General features: G+C 38.8%; 2 protein-coding genes across 2 annotated transcripts in view; both read left to right on the top strand.

Moving 5' to 3' along the window:
* The window catches only part of Adgrb3 (adhesion G protein-coupled receptor B3), a 718298-nt gene that overhangs the window by 487728 nt on the left and 206174 nt on the right, over positions 1–24396 (top strand). The gene's annotated exons all lie outside the window — the stretch shown is intronic.
* Positions 15370–20743, top strand: LOC116897736. Its single transcript, XM_032899180.1, has 5 exons — positions 15370–15390; positions 17210–17401; positions 19573–19705; positions 20209–20408; positions 20447–20743. Exons 1-5 carry the CDS (start codon positions 15370–15372, stop codon positions 20666–20668), a joined length of 768 nt encoding a protein of 255 aa, XP_032755071.1. The 3' UTR covers positions 20669–20743.

Genomic DNA, 24396 nt, shown 5'->3' with positions numbered 1-24396 from the left:
TGTGGGCACTGCTATTCCTAGCAGCTATCACCATGGCTAGCTGAGGATATGAATTCAAGGGGTCCTAGAAAAATGAGCGAGTCATTCTACCACTGGGGTACACTCTCCTCACCCCACATACTTTGCCCCATCCCTCAGGCCTCTATTCTGTCTGAACTGTGTGCCAAGTCTTCTTATTTCTCATTCCAAATTCCTCCCTACCAGTTTCCTCTCACTTTCACTAAGACACTTTGGAAAGCCAATCATGATCCGATTTAAAATCATCAATTGCATCCAGAATAACTGAGGGAGGGTTGTCGTTCATTTTGAAACACAGATTCTTTTTAAAACCGGATGAAAACTGAAGCACTTTGCCACTTACACACTTTCTATACCACGATAGTGCAAACTTCCATTTCTAGGCATTCCCGAGTTTTGGAACCTGACCTCAAGAAGTGCAGGGGTGAGGAAATCCAAACGTTTAACTTCAAGATATCTAGCACTTCTCTATCATCTTCTGGTCCTTTCACTTCTACAGCAGACACTTCTCAGTCTTGAGTTTATGCAAAGCCAGATACTGTTAGGTTACTTTTCCAGACACACCATGTATCCTCCTCAGGTTAATTGTCTCTTCTGACAACCCAAAGATCTTGGTGCATCTTAATCACCTTTCAAAATCAAGTACATTCTGCCTTTTGCCTTAAGTACTTATAAAAATCATCCTTATCCCCTTTGGCTGGTTCTAGATTTTTCCATATAACTTTATGGTTGCCTTTTCTTTTCGTTGTCTTTCTAAATAATATTCATTTATTTACTTATTTATTCTAAAGATTAGATATTATTAAATTTCTTTTATAGATAACAAGACTGAAGCAGGAGAATTTTCAATAGCATACGTTGAGAACTGACACTGAAAACAGGTTTTACGGTGTGTTGTTTTTGTCGTTGTTGCTTAATGAATTGAACAACACAGATAAAAATAATAGATGATTTATGAAATGGTGCTTATGAGAGCAACTATTTTAGAGCACTGCAACCTTCTAATGTGTTTTTGGCATGTGTACTACATCATTATTTGAATCCCCTACATTTCAGGAACAAAGGCACTACATTACGATGTTTAAAAGGAAGAATGAGATCCCCTCATCCATCTCCTAACATAAGGAAGCCTGGCTGTGCAATCAAAGCATAGGATCACTTCTTAGATGAGGCTTATGTGGGAGATGATGACAATGGTAAGAGCTCAGCGGACGTGTGCCTTGAAGGATGCTAGCACTTTGGTACAGGCATGCTATCTGAGGAAGATCTGAAAACATGAAACTCTGTGAGGCTCTAGTACAATATCCTCACTACAAACCATGGAAGACGTACCCTTGTAATCATGTCCTCTCACTCTTTGTTTAGAGATCTTGATATTGCAGTGTTTAGGAGTCGTATCATGCGGAATCAGTGCTATGGGACTGAAAACTTAACTCCCCTCCAAAAAAAAAATGCTGTTCACTTCTATAGGCACCAAGAGACACAGTGATGAATGTAGAAGGAACCAAGGTGACCAAGGTGACACTGTGAGCAAACATTAAATACTGGACTTTCATCATTTCTGCCAATATCTATACTTCTCCATCTTCTATATGAAGCAATCTCATGATTACACGTATGCTGACTACAGAAAACCACCTTTAGGAGAACAGCAGATTCCTCATCATGATTGGATCCCTGGTCACTGTTTGATATAGTTGATTTTTTAAATCTGCTTTTTATTTAATAAATATTTTTGTTTTGTGATATGCATTCTAGCAACTGAATTACATTCATTTTTCAGTGTGTGTGTGTGTGTGTGTGTGTGTGCATCTGTCTTTTTCCCTGCCCCATGTACTTTTATTTGAAAAACATCAAAGCCCATTCAAAAACATAGGAGGAGGAGGCTGAAGAGCTTATTTATTCTTAGCACAGAGAACAAACCATTCATTTCTTTGGATATATGAGAGAATATTTTAATATTTTCAACATATCAATGTACTTTTTCTATATAAGAACAAGGAAATCAATGAAGAAAGGAGACATGATGATATGTTGAAGCCACCTAGACACAGACACATACTGTTCAAGGTTTGGAGAACTTCCCCAATATTTCTATTTTTTTTTCTTTTTTTTTGGAGCTGGGGACCAAACCCAGGGCCTTGTGCTTGCTAGGCAAGCTCTCTACCACTGAGCTAAATCTCCAACCCCTCTATTTTTAAAGTATATAACCCAAACTCTCATTAGCTGTTGTGTTTCTGTTGCCTGTTTTAAGTAAGACCAGCTCCTTGGTATTTTCCTGCTTGCATACCTTTATGGTTTTCCCCAATTCACATGCATAATGTCCCTAAGTTTGCTTTATCAAAACATTTCATTATGATTACATTCAATTTGTGCTTTTACGAGACCACTGGGGTAATGATTTCATGTTCTTATTTCATGGGAAGAGATAGGACAGCCTTTTGTTTTGTACCATCGCTAGTGGTGTCGACTTGAATTTTTCTATTTCTTTTAAAAGACATTCAGTTGTGGGTAGAAGCTTAAAACTAACACAGATTTGTGATGTACCCTGATGATTTATTCATTTCAGTACATGGATACATTGTGTAACTTTTAAATCAAGTTAAACAAATTTCCTCATACGCTTATTCTCTTCTTCATTGTGAAAAATAATCAAAATCCTTTCTTTTGGCTCTTTGAGATATACAATACAACCGTTGCCGGTAGACAGCCTTTTGTCCCATATTGCACCGGAATGGATTACTCATAACTCTGAGTGTCCATTCATCAACCTTCCCCAATTCTCTACAGACCCTCCCTCTCCAGGTTCAGATAACCACCCTTTCACTCTCAACTTCCATCAAAACAAAATATATGTCATCTGAGTGAGATCATGACATTACTCTTCCTTCTGTGTCTGTCTTGTTTCGATGAACATGATCTCCAGTTCTACACATATTGTAAAGGATGGAAGTCCATTCTTATAGTGGCTGTGTGCTTTCCACTGCCAGTGTATCCTGGGTTTTCCTCATCTATTCATCTGATGCTGAACTCACTCTAAGTTCTTCCTACTTCTTAGCTCTTGTAAGTGGTCATTAAGTAAATGGGATTTCAGCTGACGTGTCAAAATGCAAATTTCAACTCTTTCGATCATGTCGAATAGTAAGGTTGGTAGAACAGGAAGTTCAACTGTGGTTGTTGTTATTGGGGTTTAAGGATTCTCTGTTCTCTGTCCTGCAATATCTGTGCTAATTTATACTCTGTGCAAAGGTTCCCTTTCTGACACACCTTGATTAGTACTATAGTCTGTCTTTCTGATAAATCTTTGCCCTACTAAGGTAAACCAGTTTCTATCTGTGCTTTTGATTTTCATTTTTCTAATGACTAGCAATGTGGAAAATTCTAAATGCACCTGTTGACATAATCTTCTGTCAGGAAATATCTAGATTTATTGCCCATTTTTTAAATTTTCATGATTTTGTAATTTGCTATTGAATTTTTAAAAGTTATTTTTAGTATTTTGGATCAGAAATGGTGGTTAGATGTGGTACATTGAATTCAAATTTTGATTTGATGCTATTTTGTTCCTTTAAGAACGTATTGTATATGTTCTGTATTGTAATGAATTTTTAATTAAATGTTAATGTTGGGTGAGTTGCAAGCCTGACTTCTCTTTTCCTGAGCTCTAGAGTAGCTCACTGCTCAAACAGCCACTCTGTGCAGAGATCAAGCTGAGCATATCTGTTTCTTTACATGTTTGCAAATCGAGAAATGGATCATTGTGCCTAGAGAGAGAAGGTGGCTACTGAGTCAAATCAGATTTCAGAAGACCAGTGTGACGATTATGAACTTTATTCTGTATTTGGTAAGAAGCCATTGAAAATTTTAGGACATGAAGTGACATAATTAGTGTGTAGTTTTAGAAAGGAGAAGTTTCAAAAGGAAAATGTCAGGTTTGCAAGAAGCAAAGCCTTTCTCTAAGTCCGGTCACTCTAATTCTACTACGTATTCTTAAGTAGTTGAACTCAGGGAGTTGGGTTTTGTTGTTTTCTTTCCCTCTCATATCAATTAGAAATAATATCTTCTTGAATGTAAAAATAATGATTCTTCAGATATATTTGGAAGTATAGGAAGAGAAGGGGCATGTGCCATAGTTTTGAAAGTCCAAAAAAAAAAATCCAAGACATTGGATTTTCTCTATAGAAATGTACAGACACCACATCACAGAAACGGCTGGCCAGCTTTGGTGTGAATAAGCCTAGGACCTAGTCTAACTAATAAAGATCATCCTGATGGTATCAGGCACAGCAGAATTAGAATGATTGGGTTATTCTTCTCAGGATTCCCAATGGGTTTTCCCCAACCATGAGCTAGTTCCAGCATCCCTAAGAAGGGAAATAGCTAGATAGTTAACTGGCTTGGGAGTGCAGCGAGCTCAATGCCAAAGTCACAGATGTAAAGAGATTATACATCCCCAGGATGTGAATGCAGATTTGAGGAATTATAGATAGGAAACATATTTAGGAATGTATTCCTATACAGGAATTCCTATAAGTTTCATAACATAATATTTGTTAGGAAATTAGGAAATATGTTTCAGAACATTAAGAAACATACATTATCTATTTTGAACTACTAAATTCTTGCAGAATTTAGAATCCAACAAGTAATGAGTATTGTTTAATTAACAAGACATTATTGCAATTTCTTAAGTAGACAAAGACAAGGTAAATAGGTTTAATTCTAAAAGTTAGAAAGCAGTAGTCACCTAATAATTACACATGACATTAAGAGCAGAATAATTCTAGGATAGGACAATGAATCTATGATGACACAACAAATAGATCTACAGGAAAAACTAATGTAGAGGCATGCTAATGACCATGCAGTTTCATCATGAGGATGATGACGAGCCAATAATATCTGTAAATGTTATAGCATACCCATGACTATAAATGATCTCAGAAGTTGGAGGTAGATCCAAGAGCATTACACATTCGATGCATGCATGGATAATATAGCAAGTTGAACATCAGTCAAGACACTGTCCCAAACCAAAAGCAAATAAATAAATAGAGAGAGGAAGAAAGAAAGGAAAAGTATTCTTGGACAAACCAGATTTATAAATCACACACACACACACACACACACACACACACACACACACAGAGAGAGAGAGAGAGAGAGAGAGGATTATTTTTCCATAGAATAAGAGCTTTTTATTAGTCTGTCTTACTAGTTGAGACTCATATAATATAGTTATTTTAATGTTTAATTTCAGTGTAAATCAAAGCAGGTATGAGGGCACATGCCTTTAATTACAGAACTCCTTTAATCCCAGCACTCAGGAAGAAGGTAAATTTCTGTGAGTTCAAGGCCTGTCCATTCAATATGACAGTTTCCAGGACAACCAGGGCTACACAAAGGGACCATGTCAAAAAAATAGTCTTCTGTTAAATTCCTATAAATAATGTTACAGAATTATTTGCATCATACTTGAGAAGTTATTGGCCAAGAGTCACTGGAAGTTTATGCAAGACAGAACAGACTTCCTCTATTACCACTACTATCCCAACTAGAGACAAATACACCCTAAAAAGGAATGAGAGATGATAGGAGGAAAGTACTTCAGCTTGATGGAGATGCTGTGTAATAGGTATATGCTTATTACAAGCCAACATTATGCATCTTCCTCTGGTTCCTAGAAACATAGCTTATTTTAAAGCTCATAGCCCATATATAGCAAATACATAGGCATTTATGGTATATTATGTACTCAAAATAGTAAAATTTGCTTACTTACTTGTTCTAGTTACTTTTCCTGTTGCTATAACAACATGTCCTAAACAAGCAATGTAGGAAGATAGGTTTTATTTCAGTTCCAGGCTATAGTCTATCATGACTGCAAAGTCCTGAAGTTGGGAGTTAGAAGCATCTGGTAATATTGTGCTCATAAGTAGAAAGCAGAAGATGACAAATACTTGTGTCCAGCTCACTTTCTCCTTTTCATACAATCCAAGATTCTAGTCCAGGGAATGGTGCCACCCACAGTGGACATATTTTCTCACCTCAGTTAACCTAATCAGGATAACCCCCATGAGAGTACCCAGAGTCCTGTCTCCTAGGTGATTCTAGATCTCATTGACTTTACAATTGAAATTAACTATTACATTGCCCTTATATTCTGTCTACTTTGATTATTTGCATTTATTTCATACATATCAATGCTATAAACTATCTCCTAATGCTTTAGTTATAAGCTGTGTTATAAAAATCAATAAATCAGAATTTTTGAGTATGGTGAAACCTGTTGAGGATAGTGCTTTTTGTACCTTAAAGGTAAGCATAAGCTTCAGAACAAAGACTAAAAGAAGAAAGAAGGATATTCTATAATTACTGGTTTGCCGTTTAAGTGCTGGGAGAAATTCAAGCTTTACAAATATTGCAACTCATGGGCTTTTTTCCTGGCAAGAAAGTGATGATACTGTACAACATGACCTTGTTCACATTCTCACAGGCCTCTGCTCATTCCTAACAGCCTTCAGATACTTAGCCAGCAAAATGTCACAAAGCTGGGAAGTGGCCAGAAGGCCCTTTGGTGCACTCTTGGGCCACAATAATGCTACCAGGAAGTCAACTCAAGAGGTCTATTCAGTATTTTGGAGGCACTACTAATTCTGATCACCATTGATGAGGGAGGTTCATCCTAAGGATAAGTTTGAGAAGAATTTTGTTTATTCTTGCTCTTGAGGGACTCCGGAATATGGAAATGTCAGGAACATTTTACTGGTATTTTAGGCTGAATTGCTTGGAGATACTCAGAAGTAATTTTCTAAATTATTATAACATGGCCAGATAGGAGACTTCAGCCTCCAACTGTTCCAGCTCAAGTGAATGTTGAAAATAAAGCATTTGCTAAAAAGACCCCAGATGTGCACTCTTCAAATGGTGCAGATCCTTAACAACATACCTTTGGCATTCACAGGAAGTGCTCCCTCTTCCCCTTCCTGCCACGCAAACAGTATTTCATCAGACTCAAAAGACCTCTGGGCAACCTGTTCTGTCTCGAGAACTCACTGTAATTTCTCAGCCTTCCTGCTTGGATTCGGCCTGAATAGGTCTATCTGCCTCATTTGTTTCGTACCATAGCACTATCCACTGGTAATTTGTTTAACTTCTATCAAAGCCAAGTGGTTTGGGGATATAGAAAGATCCTGAAGTGTCATTTCTGCCCTAGAAAGAAATCATGAAGTTGATCAAGCTCTTCAAAACGTGCAGGCCCTTCTCTGTAACACGAAGCAAAGGTTGTTCCGTGCCCTGTAAGCACACAGGGAAAACTGTGTTGTGTTGTAGAACGGCAAGTGATGGCTTCCTATTGGGAAGATGCCATTGTAAGAGATGGGAGCAAAACCTTGAAAAGGGAGACGGGATGAGGGATGCAGTTGTGGAGTTAGAGCATGACAGCTGCCAGCAATTCAGTTACTTAAAGGGACAGGAAATCTAAGTAGAATGCACACATGAAGGCGTATATTAGAAGGTGATCAGCCTTTCTCTCAGCGCTGTCCAGTTGAAAAAAAATAGTAAGTAAATGACCAGAATTTGTAATCTTCTAGTCACCATTTTAAAAAGTGAAAAGAAAAACAATACATTTAATTGTTCCAACATATCTCATTATGGCAAATACATTATCATCAAAACAGGTAATCATTTTAAAAGTTATTTAAGAGCGATTTACTTACACCTTCTTTCTCATAATAAATCTTTGAAAAACCTGTGTGTGTTTTGTACCCACAATGAATCTCCATTCCTAATAACTACCCTTCAAGCCATGACTGGTGACTTTCATCGGGATGGTGAAGTTCTTGGGTTGACTTTAGTAAGTGAATGTAACTAATAGGTGAATGAATGGGTAATAATGAACAAAAAGAATCAGGAGCCGACATCATTTTTAATATTTTGCGAGACTTGAATTCAGAAATACAGTATATTCCTCAATGGGCTACTCTGCTTCTGCTTCTCCGTAGTTACTTGATTACCAGCAAGGCATACCATCTGCACTCCTAAAATTCACTGGCTTTAGAGTAAAGTAATTCTGTCCCTGGTTCTTTAAATGTGTGTGTGATTTAACCCAGGTTGATCAGGGAAATGTCTCCCTGGACTCAGTTACTGATTCTGATATGCACTGTGAGATTAGAGGGGACTTTTTCAAAATATGTTTTGGGGACAACAGTATTCTCTTCTAATAAAACAAGCAACCTGGGAGACTGTCTCTTTCTGTCACCCCCTGGGTGTAAACAAAGGGCCATTAAGCAGCTGTGTGGTAACTACTTGGAGAGAAAGCCTAGGAGTTCAGAATGAATGGGAGGTACCCAGGGGAGTTTTCAGAAGAGGTTACATTCTCCACTCTTTCCTTTTAGGCAGTGCCCATGGCTTCATTCTGACACATCACAAAGAACCAATACTACTTCAGCCAGTCCCCTTTTGAGAGACATGTAGTCATGTGATTAATTCTTGCCAGTGAGATACAAGGGGCATGTAAGGTCTAGCTTGCTAAATGCCTCATCCATCATGACTACAGCTATGACAGCTGTCTGGGCTGTGTTGTCGCCTTGAAATTCAAGGTTGTACAATGAAGAGAAAGGGGCAGAAAAATCTGAGCCTGTGTTCTTAGCAAGATTCTCATCTTGTGTTAGAGCGCCTGTGTCCATGTGTGTTTGTATGAAAGAGACACAAGCACCTGTCTTTCCACAACTATGGATATTTTTAGTCTTAATGTTAAAACTAAGCCGAATGAGAATACAGTATTCTGATAAAACAAGGACCAATATAGACAGATCCCAGAATACAGTTCTTCATGTAGATAAAAGTTAAGAGAACAGAAAACTTTTGAGTGCAGGTGGGGTAGACACAGGAATAGGGCTGGCTCACATAGCCAGGGTGATCCTCTAGAAGGAAGAGACACTCAAGCTTTGGCCCTCAGGATAGCCAAAAGCATTTGAGCAGGGGATCTGGCCCAATCACCCCAAGGTTTGAGCACAGACAGACCAAAGGTCAGAGAGAATGCCAGTGTTTCTGGGACACTGAGAAGACAGAGCCAGGAAATAGAGACACAAGAATTATAAACATGTCCTTGATGAGAATAGGAGATGTATTTGAACGGTATTAATTTTTTGCAGAACTTGGAAGCCAATGAATAATTATTTCAATCAGAAAAAGCGCTGCTTCGTTTATTCATTTTTTTAAAGTTTTTGTGACAAATGATATTTTCCAGGTCATTTCGTGGACAAGAGAGGAGTAAGATAACTATCTGCGGCCATCTAAGTACAAAAGAACACTAGCTTGGGCTTAGATGGAGCAAGAGAAATGAAGAGGGGCACTTTGGTTTTTTGAGAAGTATAGCACGGTGTAAATGGGAGGGATATTACAATAGTTAATTAACCTTGTGGCATTGATTTTTTTTTATCTGATTGTAAGTCATTACCACTCTTTGTCCTTACTCTGCGGAAAGCATGGCCCATAGGGAGAGGGAACAAGAATAGATTCAATAATGGCAGTTGGGTAGAAAGGTCCAGGGACTGGGATGTTGTGCCCAAACTCCTTAGATCCCACATTGATATCCTTAGATCACACATTGATGAGCGCTCAGAAAGGGTTTCATGACTGAAAAGAGGCCAAGGTAAAAAGTGAGGGAGGGACTACACAAGGGAGAGCTTGCTCATGGACATAATCACCCAGACATTGCTTATAGAAAGCATGTTAGCTTAGAGGATGTAGTTATTAGAGAGGTGAAGAAATGGGTCATCTGCCCATGGATGTAGCAAATAATATAGCTTATTACTTTAAATGAAATTATATAATTATTTTTATAGACATTTTAACCATCACATATACCTTTGATTTGAGAATCTATATTTTTTGAAGAAAAATACAGATTGAACAAATAACTCATCTTTCCTTCTTTCTTATCTCTGAAAATAATATGTATGGACTATGATAATATCAAAAATGCTAAATTTCATCAAATTCAAAAGGACCATGAATTTCCAAAGGCTTAAATTCCCTTTGGAGATTTTTGCTGTATGGTGGCACATACCTTTAATCTCAGCACTCAGGAGGCAGAGGCAGATGGATCTCTGTGAGCTCCAGGCCAACCTGGTCTACAGAGTGAGTTCCAGGATATCCAAGGCTATGTATAAAGACCCTATCTCAGAAAATAAGATAAACAATTCTCTTTCAAGCTTTTCAAAACTTTATAAAATTGAGACTTTTTTTTAAAGTTTGATTTTTGCTTCATTTCATTTTATATTTATTATCAAATGGGCATAGTGCTCTAGATTGATTGATTTATGGCCATTGAATACTTTTATCACTTCAGAAATTGTAACTATTTAAGTCCTTCTAAATCTTTCTAGTAAACTATTTTTTGTGTATAAACATGCCTTCATGTCAACATTTCTTGGAGTTGATTATCAAGACATATTTATTGAGATGAGTATATAGAACCCATTTTTGATTCATCCTTAAGTCTACATTCCTTTCTAGAATTTGTCTAATAGATGATCCCTGAAAATACCATCTTCTGCCCTAGTTTTAAAATCAGGCCCATTTATCCCTTTCCAATAACAAAAGTCAAGGCCTGAATTGTGGAACTGGAAAGAGGGCTCAGTGGTTAAGGGATCTTGACACTCTTACAGAGGACCCTAATTTAGTTCCTAGCACTGCATTCACATTCATAGACCCACACACAGAAACACATGTATTACATGTATATTATATTATAGACACATATATGTTATACATTATACTATATACTATATAGTATATACATTCTACTGTATACATTATATCTATATACATTATAAACACATATGTACACACATATTTTCATCAAGAATATATATATTTCATATATACAAATATATGTGTATATATACACAAAATTAATAGCAATAAAAGAAGTCTTTTCCAAAGGACCTGAAATGCTGAGAAGCATAATTTCAGCAGAAATCCCCGTTCTCTCCCCTCCCTACTCAGACCAGTCCTGCATCTTCCATTGCTGCCAGACTGACCCACTTCAAGGCTATCTCTAATGCCCCTTCTCTACTCAAACTTCTCATCAAAAGCAGTCACCTCATCCTAACAATCGCACACTAAGTCGTCCAGAGTAGCTTTGCCCAGAATTTCCATATGTCTCCTGCATCCCAACCTGTCCAGGGAATCTTGTGCCAAGACTTCTGAAGAATCTGAGGTTCTTCCCCACTTGCAGACTATTAGGTTGGCCGGTTGTTCTGCTGACACTAAAACTGCACTGAGGCTGAATCAGAGGCAAAGGGAGGGCCGTAGACACAAGAGCTAGAGGCCCAGCGTTGTTTTAGCCACCTCTTCACACTGTACACTCCCTCCATCTGCAGATACTCTCCCTTTATTCTCGCCAAGGATATTATCTCCACTTTATTAGAAGCAACCTAAGTCACTCCTCCTCTTCCTACAACCCTCAGAGCCTATTACAAAAACTAATTGGTTATAACCACACTGATGTGTCTTTAACAACTGACTCTCCAAGGAAGGAGCCCTAACTTGTAGCATTTCTCTATTTTCCTGATGGAAATACCCATAAGTCTGGGTAACTGGAAACTACAAACTTAAAGCTACAGAATAAAGTAATATCAGAAAGATGTGCCCAACTGACTCACAACCCTGTTGAGTTTACTCTAACACATCATGGGTTGAAATGCTAAATAAATATCCATATTCCATCTTGGTTTTTTTAACTGCTTCCTTGCAAAACGTCAAAAGACTGAGCTGTTGTTTTAAAGTTTCATATGATTGTCATATGACTATTACCTTCAACCCACACACGACTGTTCCATACCAACTGAACACCTTACAGGACGATTTAGCTTAGCTTCCTCTTACATTTTGGAGGAGTCATATTGTTTATGTTTTTATGTATTACTCTTAAGTATATTCCTTTCCTCTTGCCATAGTTTGGTTACACTGGAGATTACTTGGTGTCTTTTGAAATGCCATTCTATAAAAGCCTCTTGACTTGATTTCAAATGGGAAGAGTTCCGTTGAAACAGAAAAGCTACAAGTACTTAGTGCCTTCTGCCCTGCGTTAAACATGCTGATTTGGAATTATTTCAGCACTTCTTCTTCTGTTATAAGTGCTCCAATTCATAAGCAGTAAGGACTCTGAACTTAAAAAGTATAGCACTCACAAAAGATAGTGCTTCAGGTCTCTGGGAAGCCTCTATTCTTTCAAACTCCAGCCTGAGAAGGATTCCAATAACTTTAACTGCTGAATGCTATAGCCCCAAGATTGAGGTACGAAGATCTTTAGCAAAATACCTGTAAAACACTAAAAGCTGCTCTACACACAGACTATTGATTCCAAATTTTATTATTCTGTAATTAAGAACATGTTGTTGAAAAGTAAATATAACCATATTTTAATCTTCTATATTGTTACATTTAATTTTTTCAAGTTTCTAAGGTGTGTGTGTATGCTTGACAGAGAAAGAGAGAGAGAGAGAGAGAGAGAGACAGACAGACAGACAGACAGACAGACAGACAGGGAGAGAGAGAGAGTTTTTTTGAAACAGTAAAGACTTGGAAATATGTGAATGAAATTAAACTTCATAGGAACAAGCAAACTTACAAAAGAAAACCTCTATTTTTTTTAATTTTGTAATTATATTTATGTACAGAAAACTTAAGTGTACATTGAACCCAGCTTAGTGGCGAGTTCTTCAGCCTTTGCCTTTTCCAGCTTGGCAATGAGAGCCACAGACTTAGGACCCAGGACGTTGCCTCCCCAGTGGAGGCAGATCTCATCATATCTATTATTATACTTGGTCCTAACAGCTTCCACCAGCTTAGCCAGAGCACCCTTGTCTTCCAAGTTCACCTGTGTGAAGGCAACAGTGGTGCACGTCTTCCTGTGCACCAGGCGCCCCAGCCTGGCCTTTCCCTTGATGACGCAGTAGGGCACCCCCAACTTTTGACACAGGGCAGGCAGGAAACCCACCAGTTCAACGGGGTCTACATCGTGGGCAATCACCACCAGCTGAGCCTTCTTGTTCTCCACCAAGAAGTTGTCCTGCTCGGAGGACAGGCAGTCTCTTAGTTGGGACGTCCCCTTTGCCAGCAACTTTCTTCTCAGCATGGGCCAGCACTCTTTGCTTCTTCTCCTGCTTTGTCTCTGGCCTGTACTCAAGCTTAAGCAGCTGAGTCGCTGTTTGCCTGTCCAGGGCCTGGGTGAACTGGTTGATGGCAGAAGGTACTTTGAGCCGCTTATAGAGGATGGCTCTTTGCCACTGCAGCCTGATGTAGCAGGGCCATTTGACGAAGCGCGTGAGATCTCTTTTAGGCTGGATGTCCTGCCCATAGCCGAAGTTCTTAGGCCTTTTCTCAAACAAAGGATTGACCACCTTTTTGGCCTCCTGTTTCTTGACCACGGCGGGAGCCGGGGCCACCTTCTTCCCCTTGGCCTTCTTTCCTTTGGGCAACTTGCTCGACTGGAGGAGAGAGAAAACCTCCTCTTATGCTTCATAAATCCAACAGTGTAAGAAGTTGTGGCATTAACCTTCCTTGCATTATTATATGATGCATTATATGAACATTTAAATGTTGCAATAGTTTTATAGCGATTGAAGTAAAGATACGTTCTCAAATTCATGCATAATAACTCTAAGATCTATTATGATGTGTACAGCAGGGAGGGACAAGCCTCGTTCAGTTTTCATAACTTCAGGATGAGTGGAGCCCGCTGACCTTTATATTGGTCTCTCCAGCAAAGCAATAGATTGATCGGGTTTGCGGTCCCACCGTGTCTAGATGTGGTATGTCCTGACTGCGATCAGTGGTTCTCTGATGACTCATCTGTTACAAAGAAATCGGTCCCCATCCGCTGACTTTGAGGACCATTTCCATCCTTTGGTGCACACTGCTGTGAGAACCTGACAGAATGGTGTGACCGTTTGCCTACTGTCATACAATGTCAAGGGGAAAAACGGAAGTGTATTGTTCTACCACCCAAATTAAAACAAAACAATCAACAGCCGTCCCCTTTACAGTCCCCACCACTACAACCACCAACTCTGAAAAAACTGGAACAGAGTAAGAAAAGCTTAAAACACTGAGAGAATACATCTCTGGTTTGTTTGCGTGTATTATTGGTACATGGGATTTTCTGTTGAATAAAAGTGCCTCAAACATTTATAAAATGCACAAGTAACATGTATCTTTATTGAAGTTGCAAACCTGCATGACTCTGCTGACTTGGTAAAGACTTGTGACTTTTAGAAGATTTTAGCTGACTTGGTTTCATTATAAATACAGAGACATACACGGATCTTTGTGAAAGGGTAAAAGATGCTTTCATAGGAACTTGCATTTAAAATTCATACCAAATGGGGAAATACTGAAAATGAAAATGTCTTGATAATTATCCGCATTTCCTAAAGTACATAGTTTTAATTGGGTTTTATAAGTTGAATAGAAAACAGTTTTAAGTGCTATTTTAAAATTACTTAAGAATTTATATTTTTAAATATCTGATCTAAATTTTATTCAAAGTCTGTAAAGATATTTTAAACTTGCCAATATAACTGTGTATGGTGTACACATAGAATAAGGCTTGCTGAAGGGTTTACATACTTTTTAAAATTATTTATTTATTTTCTTAGTGTGTGTATGTGTGTGTGTATGTGTGTGTGCCTATGTGTGTTTATGTGTGTATGTGTGTGTATGTGTACGTGCATGTGTATGCGTGTATGTGTGTATGGGTGGGTGTGGGTGTGTGCTTGAGCACGCGGGTGTGGATGCACAGGCACACACACATGCTTATCTCTATGCCTGTGTGTCTACACACATTCTCTACCCATAGAGAATAAGAGAGAGCATTAGAGGCTCTGACACTGGAGTTAGAGGTGGTTTAGAGCCTCAGTATATGGGTGGCCCTGGGAACTGAGCCATGGTCCTGGGTGAAACTGATGAATTCTCTTAACCGTGGAACCGTCTCTTCAGCCTGATGATTCCTTTTTGTTTTTGTTTTGAATTAAACATCAGATTAGTTGTTAAGGTAGGAGTAGTCTTGAAATTGCTTCTTTAAAAGAAAACAACTTGTACAGGAAAAAAAACAAGAGAAATAAATATAGCTGCACTTGTTTTGAGAAAACAAACTTTAGTGACAACTCAGAATCAGAGTATCGACATATGAATAGCTTGCCTTCTCTAGCCCTATTATTTATGAGACATAGGTAACCTGGCTGGGATGGAGCAGTGGAGCATGAAAACTCATCCCAAAGATTTACAGATGTTTAGACATGGACACATTCATTTAAATGTTGGCTTTTGCTCCTCTTGCCCATGGGGCTGATTGGAGAACATGTAAGTCCCCGCACATCCTACATAAAAGGAAAATGGCTGTGTTACTGCAATACCAGTGTAAACCAGATCCAGGAGAATTTTCACACAGAGAAGAACATAGTGCATCTCCCCAAACATGAACACGCTTTTTTTAAACTGTTGCTTTTCATTTTTATCTTCCACCATTCACGCTATGTATCATCTGAATAGCGAAATGCTTTCTGAACTCTTAAAGGACCACATTCAACTTTATCACTTCTCTTACAAGGAACCAGGTTGATCGTATTCCGGGTCTCAATTCCTGTAATTGAAGGGAATAGAATGTGTGTCCACCTTATCTTTCAAAGGCAGGCCTTTCTTATCACTGAGTTTTAAATTGTGACGAATCCGAGATGACTTCTGTACCTGCTAAGACGCAATTAGCATATTGTGAACTCCCAAGTGGTAAATGACAGCCTTGTGCAATAATCTGATGCCAAATACATTTTGAATTTGTGATTCCAACAAAGTATCTGTGGGCTAAGTCTATGTTTTAGTTAGGAAGATCCAGTCCACATGGTCAAAAGGGTCGGAAGGGATCGAATGTCTAAAAGAAAGGCATGTAGATTTAAAAACATACAGGGTGTCAGAGTGCTGAGAGCAGGGTGGTTGGGGGGTGGAGCCAATAACCAGTCCCCAGGTGAGGAATTATTGCTCAGAGGAGCAAAAGAAACTGTGTATCCTCCAATGGACATTCAGGATACACTTGAAATATGTTACCAAATGAAAGAGCTAAACCAATCCTGTTTACCTTGCAACACCTTACTAACAAAATAGAATGTAAAATTGTATCCTTCTCATTGGCCACAACTTCACTAAAAAACACCTTTCAGGCTCTTACAGGAACCACTGTGAATTTCAGTCTTCTGAGAAAGCCACAAGGAGATTTCTGTGTATCTTTGAATGTGGGGCTTGCAAAATACTTGTATATAATTAAGTCCTGTCAATGGCTTCGATTTTAATCCCGCGTACACAGCTGAATTGGTTCTTCAATATTTAGATTAAGCTGTGGGACAGTAAGTAGGATGCTAAGTGCTATAGCTAAAATGTAATTACTTCTTATCAGTTAGTTACCCTTTGTGGTTTCTAAAAATTAAGGAATCTCAAATCAATTAATATTGTATGTATGTCTACATGAGGGGTATGGATGAGGGAGTGGGACTGAGAGAGAATATAATCAGTTTTGCTTGAAACACCTGCTTAATGTGTCTCTTTTTAAAGGAAATGATGTATTTTGATTGAATAGCTTTAGTGTACCAAGCAGTGGTGGTACACACCTTTAATCCTTGCCCTTGGGAGGCAGAGGCTGGTGGATCTCTGTAGCTCTGTCCTGGTGTTCCAGCACAGTCAGAGGTACACAGAGAAACCCTATCTTGAAAGAACAAAGCAAAAACAAACAAACAAACAAAAATGAAAAGAATTTGAGCACAAAATGTAATAATTCTAATTTGAAATTATGGAATCGGAGAGTAAAGGCTGATGGGTAAGAATTTTGCCAGACAGGAGATATTAGTGAAGAAAGACACCTTTTGTTTACACGAAGTGTCTTACAGATGTGCTAACATCGTAATGAGCCATCTGCATAATGATCCTACCTGACGAGTTTAGTAGCCAATGGCCCATATTAGACTGGGTCTTTATGAAAAGATAGTTTCATTGAAAATGAAATTATGTGACTCATGATATTCAAATCCAGACAGTGACTGTATCTTCCATTGATAATGTCATTTGGCACTATTCATGATGTGGATTATGGTCCTTTTGAAAAGATTACCCGGGAAATGTGTTTCCTGGATTTCAGCCAACTGGGAAGCAGAATAAGAATCAGTTACTTCTATTCCAGCCCGATTTGGAGAAACATGTTTTCTGTGTAAACATTCACCATCCCATTCACCATCCGGGGTCTTTCAAGAGCTTACCTGCCTACAATGCTTCCCAGCTTCCAACAGAGAAGGCTCTTGGAGGGAGGAAACAGCTAGAGATGCCACCGGAGGTAGCCAGCAGCCTATGAGCCATTGTTTACACATATAGTCCTGAAATCCCTTATTGGAATGGAGGACCTGATATTTGTGCCTTTCAATTTGTGCTCATTTATAAACTAAGTTACCACGTAAGTTGTCCAAGCAAGATTCTGATTGTCTATAGAAATAATATGGAGATGTGATTTGTTTTTTTACAAGAAGAATTTCTTAAACATCTTACATAGCTGTTCGTTTTTATGTCATTTTTAGGTGGAATAAGGTCAGGAACCATGAAAAAATTGATCTAGTTAAACAGTTGTGTGTGTGTGTGTGTGTGTGTGTGTGTGTGTGTGTGTGTGTGTTGCCTTTATCCTAGGCAAATAGAAAAAGAAGTAGTCTCCTAGGAGGTAAATTTTCCTCTGGAATTTTTATCCAAGAAATCTTGTAAGGTATTTTTACTGTATCTCCTTCCTAGAGTTCATGGTCTAGATTCTGTCCCATGAATTTCCACTATAGAGTCAATTTTTTTGTTCCACTAGCATATGCAAGGCCTTAACAAGAAAGACAGAAGGCCATGAAACTAACTTTCAAAAAAAATGTGTACGACCTTAAATTTTTTTTTTAGTTATTTGAATTATGACTGATGAATTTGTTTAGAATATGCATGCGTATGTTGTAAAAAACCGTTTGTTTTCACTCATTATTGGGCTCCACAAATAAATGAAGTGTAATTACAGATGCCTCTTCATATGGAGTAAATCTAAAATTTACAGCCTATATATATATATATGGATATAAAATTTAAAAAGGATATCATGAACTCTTTGGTACTTTATAGTAAGATAAAATTTAAACTTAATTAAAAAGAAGTGTTCCCTGCCCATGTTCTTCCTCCACAGATTCGCTCCGTGATATTAAATTCTCCAAGTTTCTTTTACAGCACTGTGTGTACTTCCAACAGGCTTTGAAATGGAAGCAAAGTACATTTTCACAATTTGGCGATGCCGCATGAGTGTCAGAAACCACTAAGGTCATTAGCAAGCTCTTCTCTGTGATAGAATCAGAACAGGAATAGAGGATCGTCCGTCCGTATGGATTGTGATCCTGGGAGATGGTTGCATTGAGACTCTTCACCCAAAGATTATGACTATGTCATCAATGATAGCATATATACTACCACTGTTCATGTGGCGGTCCCTACCCCTGTCTGTCCTCAGTGGTGCTATTCTGCATTAATAGCTTTGCATCAGCAACGACAAAGTTGGGATTCATTACCGACACAGGTAACGGAGATGAATATATATCTGTTATGACTGCTTTGTGAGGTGTTTAGGGGAAATATTAATGTGACTATATTTAGGGTCTGCAGACATTAATACCCACCTCCATTCCCGAGGAGAAGAATTCTATCCAAGAAGAAAAATAAAATGCAACCTAGCTCAGTATGTCTGTCCTTAGGGATTGTCTCAGAATTATAAACAGGAACATCTATTATAATTTAGGTCAATTTCCTCTACAATGAGTCAGCAGTTGACCTTAGACTGTTCATCAATAAAATTCGACTGCCTTTACTTTGTAAGATACATACAGTATGCTGAATTTAATTTACTAATTATAATGTCGCTTTATTGTAGGAAAGAAAAATCCTGTAAGCTCTAATCATAAAGGCTCATATTTTTATGGTGATGGATTAACAATACTCTTTTTTATGTACTTAATTCCATCTGATCCCTAATCTGATCTATCAACAAGTATTCCTACCCATTAGAACTAAGATAGCAGCTTCTTACTATTACGAACTGACTGAAGAAGTTACAGCATCTTGAACCCTGGGCTGAAATCCCTAGCTTTTCACTCTAGATTCAATGTCCCTTTCATACCACCTTGTGGCTCTACTTAAAAATCAATCAAAATGATTCACACTTTAAATAATTTAGGAATTCCTTTACATATAAAGAAATCGAATTCCAGGTGGATGGCTAAGAAGTTGTAGCCTTTACCTAAAACCCATACAAATAGTGAAAATTATAGACCAAATGGTTTTTCCTTGACAAACAGTAATATGGTCATATTGAGTTGGCTTTTCAAACTAGCACTAGTATTAAGGAAGGAAAAAAATCATTTCTGTTGTAGTAAAATAAGGAAGTGACTCTATAATATGTTGCTTTAGATGATTCATAGTAACAGTGTGGTTACATCACAGATGCTTCAGCCTGCTTTTGAAATAATTACTTCCCGCTTTGATTACCTTGTTGTGGAACATAGGCCTGACGGGGTATCTGAAGCACACTACACTGTAACCTACTGGACGGTCTACTGCATGCCAGTAGCGTGCTGTATGCTGTGGCTGTGACTCTAGTCAGAGATACAGAGATACGGATTAAGTAAAGATGGTGAGAGGACAAAAACCATACCAAAAAAAGCAAAATAAACAAACAAAAAACAATGAAGAAACCATTTCCATACACTGAAGGCTATGATTGCATTGACTGGTATTACTTAGCTTGAAAAGAAGGATATAAGCCCTTGTGGGTAGCTATAAGTTACTGCTTCTGTGTCTAAGTCAATGTAGGGAGGAAAAACTATATTAAAGAGGGTGCAAGAAAAACAAGAATCCTTAGCCATAGTATGTACCCTCAGAAAATTTAGCCTATGAGTTCTCTCTCTCATCTTATAAACTATTAATATGACCAAAACTTTAAATCTTTGGGGTTTGCTCTTCTTACTGCTGCGTTGGCAGAAGTCGGCTATTGATTTCCTTGGGTATATTTACAAATCTCTTGTGAGATCTTGATTCTATCTTTTTATTTCACTTTCAGTGCTAGGGATTGAAACACAGCCAGGGCAATTCTAGGTAAGCACAGCGCCACTGAGTTCCATACCTTGAAGCAGGCAGAAACATCCTGGTACACTCGGAGTTTTCACCATGAGTTTTCACTCTGCAACATTTTGTTTCCATGTTACTTTGTGCTAGGGAGAAGAACACTATTATCCACATTATTATTAATCGCAAACGTAAACATACATAGGGGACATGAAGTTGAAGGATATCTATCATGGTACTTGTCGATAGCAAGGAAGCTATCCAAAATTTTATTTTTCTTTGCATTTCAGCAAAGGCATGGGCTTGGCTTTCTAAAACACCCCGGAGGGCTCTGTCATATTTTGAGCATAGCCCATGCCTGTGCTCTGTACTGAGTCTTTCCCATTCTATCACCCAGCCAACCTCACCCACCATATTTAGCCAGGTCCTTTTCAGACTCGGTATTCCTTCCATCTTCTGTCAGCTCCCGTCTTGACTGTAGAGATCAGGCAGAGGTGATAGGACAGGATAGCATTGCTAGGCAGTGGGTGCCTCCGAGGAAGAAAAAGAAAGAAAAACAACTGAGAATGCACATCACAGATTAAGAGGACACGATTGCATTCTTTCAAGACTTGAAGCATGAGAAACCCAGGCAGGTAGAATAAGAAAACAGGGCCAGAACAAAGGAAAGCAGCTCCTCCATTACTGCTTGGCCCAGGGTGTTTGCGCCCTGGTTTCCAGTTTATATGCATTCAAATACTCATCTTTATAAAGTTTTCTTCTTCCTGTTTTTCTCCTCCATCTCTCTTCTGCTTGTAACTCTTCAAACTTGCAAGTTCCACCTTATTTTCTCTCTTGGGGGTACTGTATACTCCTGAAGCCGAGTAAACGTGGACTCATCTTCATGTTTTAAAAGCTCGTTTTATTTTTAATTAGGTCTATATACAGAGAAGTGAAGACGCACTATGAGCGTGAGACTCAGGTGCTCACAGGATTGGGAAGTGGGTAGCAGATGTCTTGGAGCTGGAGGTAGAGGAAGTTGTGAGCCACCCTGTGTGGATACAGGGAGCCAAACTTAGGTCCTCTCTAAGTCCTACACACTCTTAAATGCTAATGCTTCTCTCTAGCCTTCGTTTTAATTATCTGAATGTCTTAAACCAATAGTTCTCAACCTGTGGGTCGCGCGGCCCTCCCAGGTGACATATATCAGATATCCTGCATATCAGATGGTTACATTACAATTCATAACAGTAGCGAAATTACAGTTATGAAGTAGCTTTACAGTTGTGTGTCACCACAACACGAGAAACTATTAAAGAGTCACATGACCCGGAAGGTGGAGCACCGCTGTTCTAAGTCATGCTGTGGAAATGAGAAAGACACTTTCTCAAGGAGCAGGGGATATAGCATTGAATATGGCGGGACTGGGTTATGCTTACCTGTTCCTTGAAAGAAAGTAGTGACCACTCTACTCCCCACCGGGTGTCTCCATTGTCATGGTGACTCTGGGTAAGTCACAAAGTTGCCCAAGAGGTGAAGAACACTATAGCTGGATATTCTGACAAGAGGATTTTTAGATTTCCTGGAACTATTATTTTCTTAATGCTTTTCTAGTTCCTTCCTGAGGAAGACCATAGTCTGGCAGCTTTAGAAGAAGAAGTAAATACTTCAAGTTCCGTGATTGTTACAAAGGGTCTCGACTGTTCAAGAGTGAGCCAGTCACATTGGCTTCCAGATGTGGTCCCACCAGTTATATTTCAAATGTGACGATAATCAAATCAGCTAACCTCTTTACTATATTAAGAGGATTTTAGTGCTCAAAAGATCTGAGACCAACTGGAAGGTGGTTGGCCTGTGTGACCCCTGTGAGGGCTGTGTGACTGTCCTGAGAGTGCAGCAAAGCGTAACAGTATTACAAAGTTAGGACATTTTAAATGCTGCTACACATAAAGTTCTGGTATATACCACATACTACTTACAAGGTAGCTGCTAGTGTCTTACATCTATGCTGTGGACAGATGGCTAGGAAGGATGCGTGTTAATAGAACATCAGAACCAGCAGAAACATTGACCACACTACTTAGAAGCAGCAATGAGGAGAAAGGATGCCCCATATCCCAGAGACTGAGGGATAAGCCTCCCCACCTCCTAGGAGATGTTGGTAGAATACATAACTCTTGAAACATTTCTGTATTCTAAGTTTCACTGAAGGAAATACTCCAAAACTATAAAATCACATGTGCTGCTTCCTTCCCCACACTTGAAGACACTGTATTTTCACTGAATGAAACAATTTACGGAATTAGTTTTACAATTAGTTTCACACTCTCCTCCCCACACCTCATTGAGTCCTCGGAGGGAGATTATTGGCTTTACACTTTTAATACACAGAGGTTTTATGTGTACAAGGCCAGGCCAACCAGGATGTTAACACTATTCATAGGCCCTGCCCCCTTCACCTCTGATCTATACCACCTTTCTAGACATCATTTTAAATTTAATTCCCGTGCTCCTGGGTCTCTCTCTCTCTCTCTCTCTCTCTCTCTCTCTCTCTCTCTCTCTCTCTCTCTCTCACACACACACACACACACACACACACACACACACACAAGTATAAATGTCACAGCATGGTCTTATTTACTTTTTGAAATCTGTGTTTCCAGAAACAAGCACTGACTTAGAAGAAATGCTGGATATTCTGATAAAAGCTGGATATTGCCTAGAAACTATCAAATTACTTCTAGATAGAAGTTTCCATCTATCTTCTGATGTTTGTGATGTAATGCACAGGTACCTAAAGCCACACGCCTTTTGCATAGTAAGAACCTGGCATCCTGATGTCATGTGGATTAGTCCTAATGAGTGTTCCATGTAGTAGTATATCCATTGTATCCATCTTCATAAAGTATCAAACACGTCAGTCTTCCTCTGTGGTTCCGACCTGAGGCCCTGGGTTGAGACACCAGTGGATGACTTTTAGGGAAACATGATTGACTCCGAATCACTTATGTAACAGGAGAATTGATCTCTCTGGCTCGTATGTTACGTTTTTATTTAATGAGGCAATTCTTTGGTTTATCAAAGGGTGATTGATCACCTAATGAGAGGAGGTACAGTGTAGTAGAAAAGGCACGGGACTTGGAGTCAGACAGATCCGTTGAGTCATTATTGCAGGCTAGCTCACCTCTTAAAGTTCTAATATTTCATCTGCAACATCAAGATGATACTACTCTTCGGAGTGTTGTGAGAATTAGAAGTAATTATACTTAGCACTCTGTCAACCACATCTGGATGTGTTGTGTGGGTGTGTAATAGTGCCTATTATGTTGTTAATGTTAACATTATATATACACTTGGTATCCCTTGAGTGTAAGATAGATAATAGGTGTTAAAAAGTCCTACTAGTATTTTCCAGTCTAAAGTGAAGTTTGGTTGATCAATTTATTACTCTCAGCTTTTTTTTTTTTTTCAGTGTGCTTTTTTTTTTTTAACTTTTTTGTTTATTAATTTGAGTATTTCTTATATACATCTCAAGTGTTATTCCCTTTCCCGGTTTCTGGGCAAACATCCCCTCCTTCCTCCCCTTCCTTATGGGTGTTCCCCTCCCCCTCTTCCCCCATTACCGCCCTCCCCACAACAATCACGTTCACTGGGGGTTCAGTCTTAGCAGGACCCAGGGCTTCCCCCTCCACTGGTGCTCTTACTAGGATATTCATTGCTTCCCTATGAGGTCAGAGTCCAGGGTCAGTCCATGTATAGTCTTTAGGTAGTGGCTTAGTCCCTGGAAGCTCTGGTTGCTTGGCATTGTTGTACATATGGGGTCTCGAGCCCTTCAAGCTCTTCCAGTTCGGGCGAATGCCAGCAGCAAACCACTGAACTGAGAATAGGACCCTGTTGAAGGAATCAGCTTTTATATTAGTGTTATTCAGCAAGCTACTTCAGCTAGTTTCTTGGCTTTTTTTTCTTTTCTTTTTTTTTTTTTTACAAATTAATCTATTTTACATATAGAAATGAACTAATTTTGGTCTAAATATTTTAAAGTGCCTGAGGATCATGGTCTAAAGGGCTGCTTTTTAAGGTTATTGGATTTTTTTTTTCACTTGCAAACTTACATGAGAAACTCTGGTAAGATATTGACACATTCTAGGACTTGAGAATACAAAAGTGTATATTTATAGTTATGGGTGTCCTTGAGAATGCTAATTCTTGGAAAAGGCACAACTC

The sequence above is a fragment of the Rattus rattus genome, chromosome 4 (genome assembly GCF_011064425.1).
Source record: "Rattus rattus isolate New Zealand chromosome 4, Rrattus_CSIRO_v1, whole genome shotgun sequence".
Classification (NCBI taxonomy): domain Eukaryota; kingdom Metazoa; phylum Chordata; class Mammalia; order Rodentia; family Muridae; genus Rattus; species Rattus rattus.
Note: the sequence above shows the minus strand (reverse complement) of the source record. Positions and strands in the feature narration are given on the sequence as shown.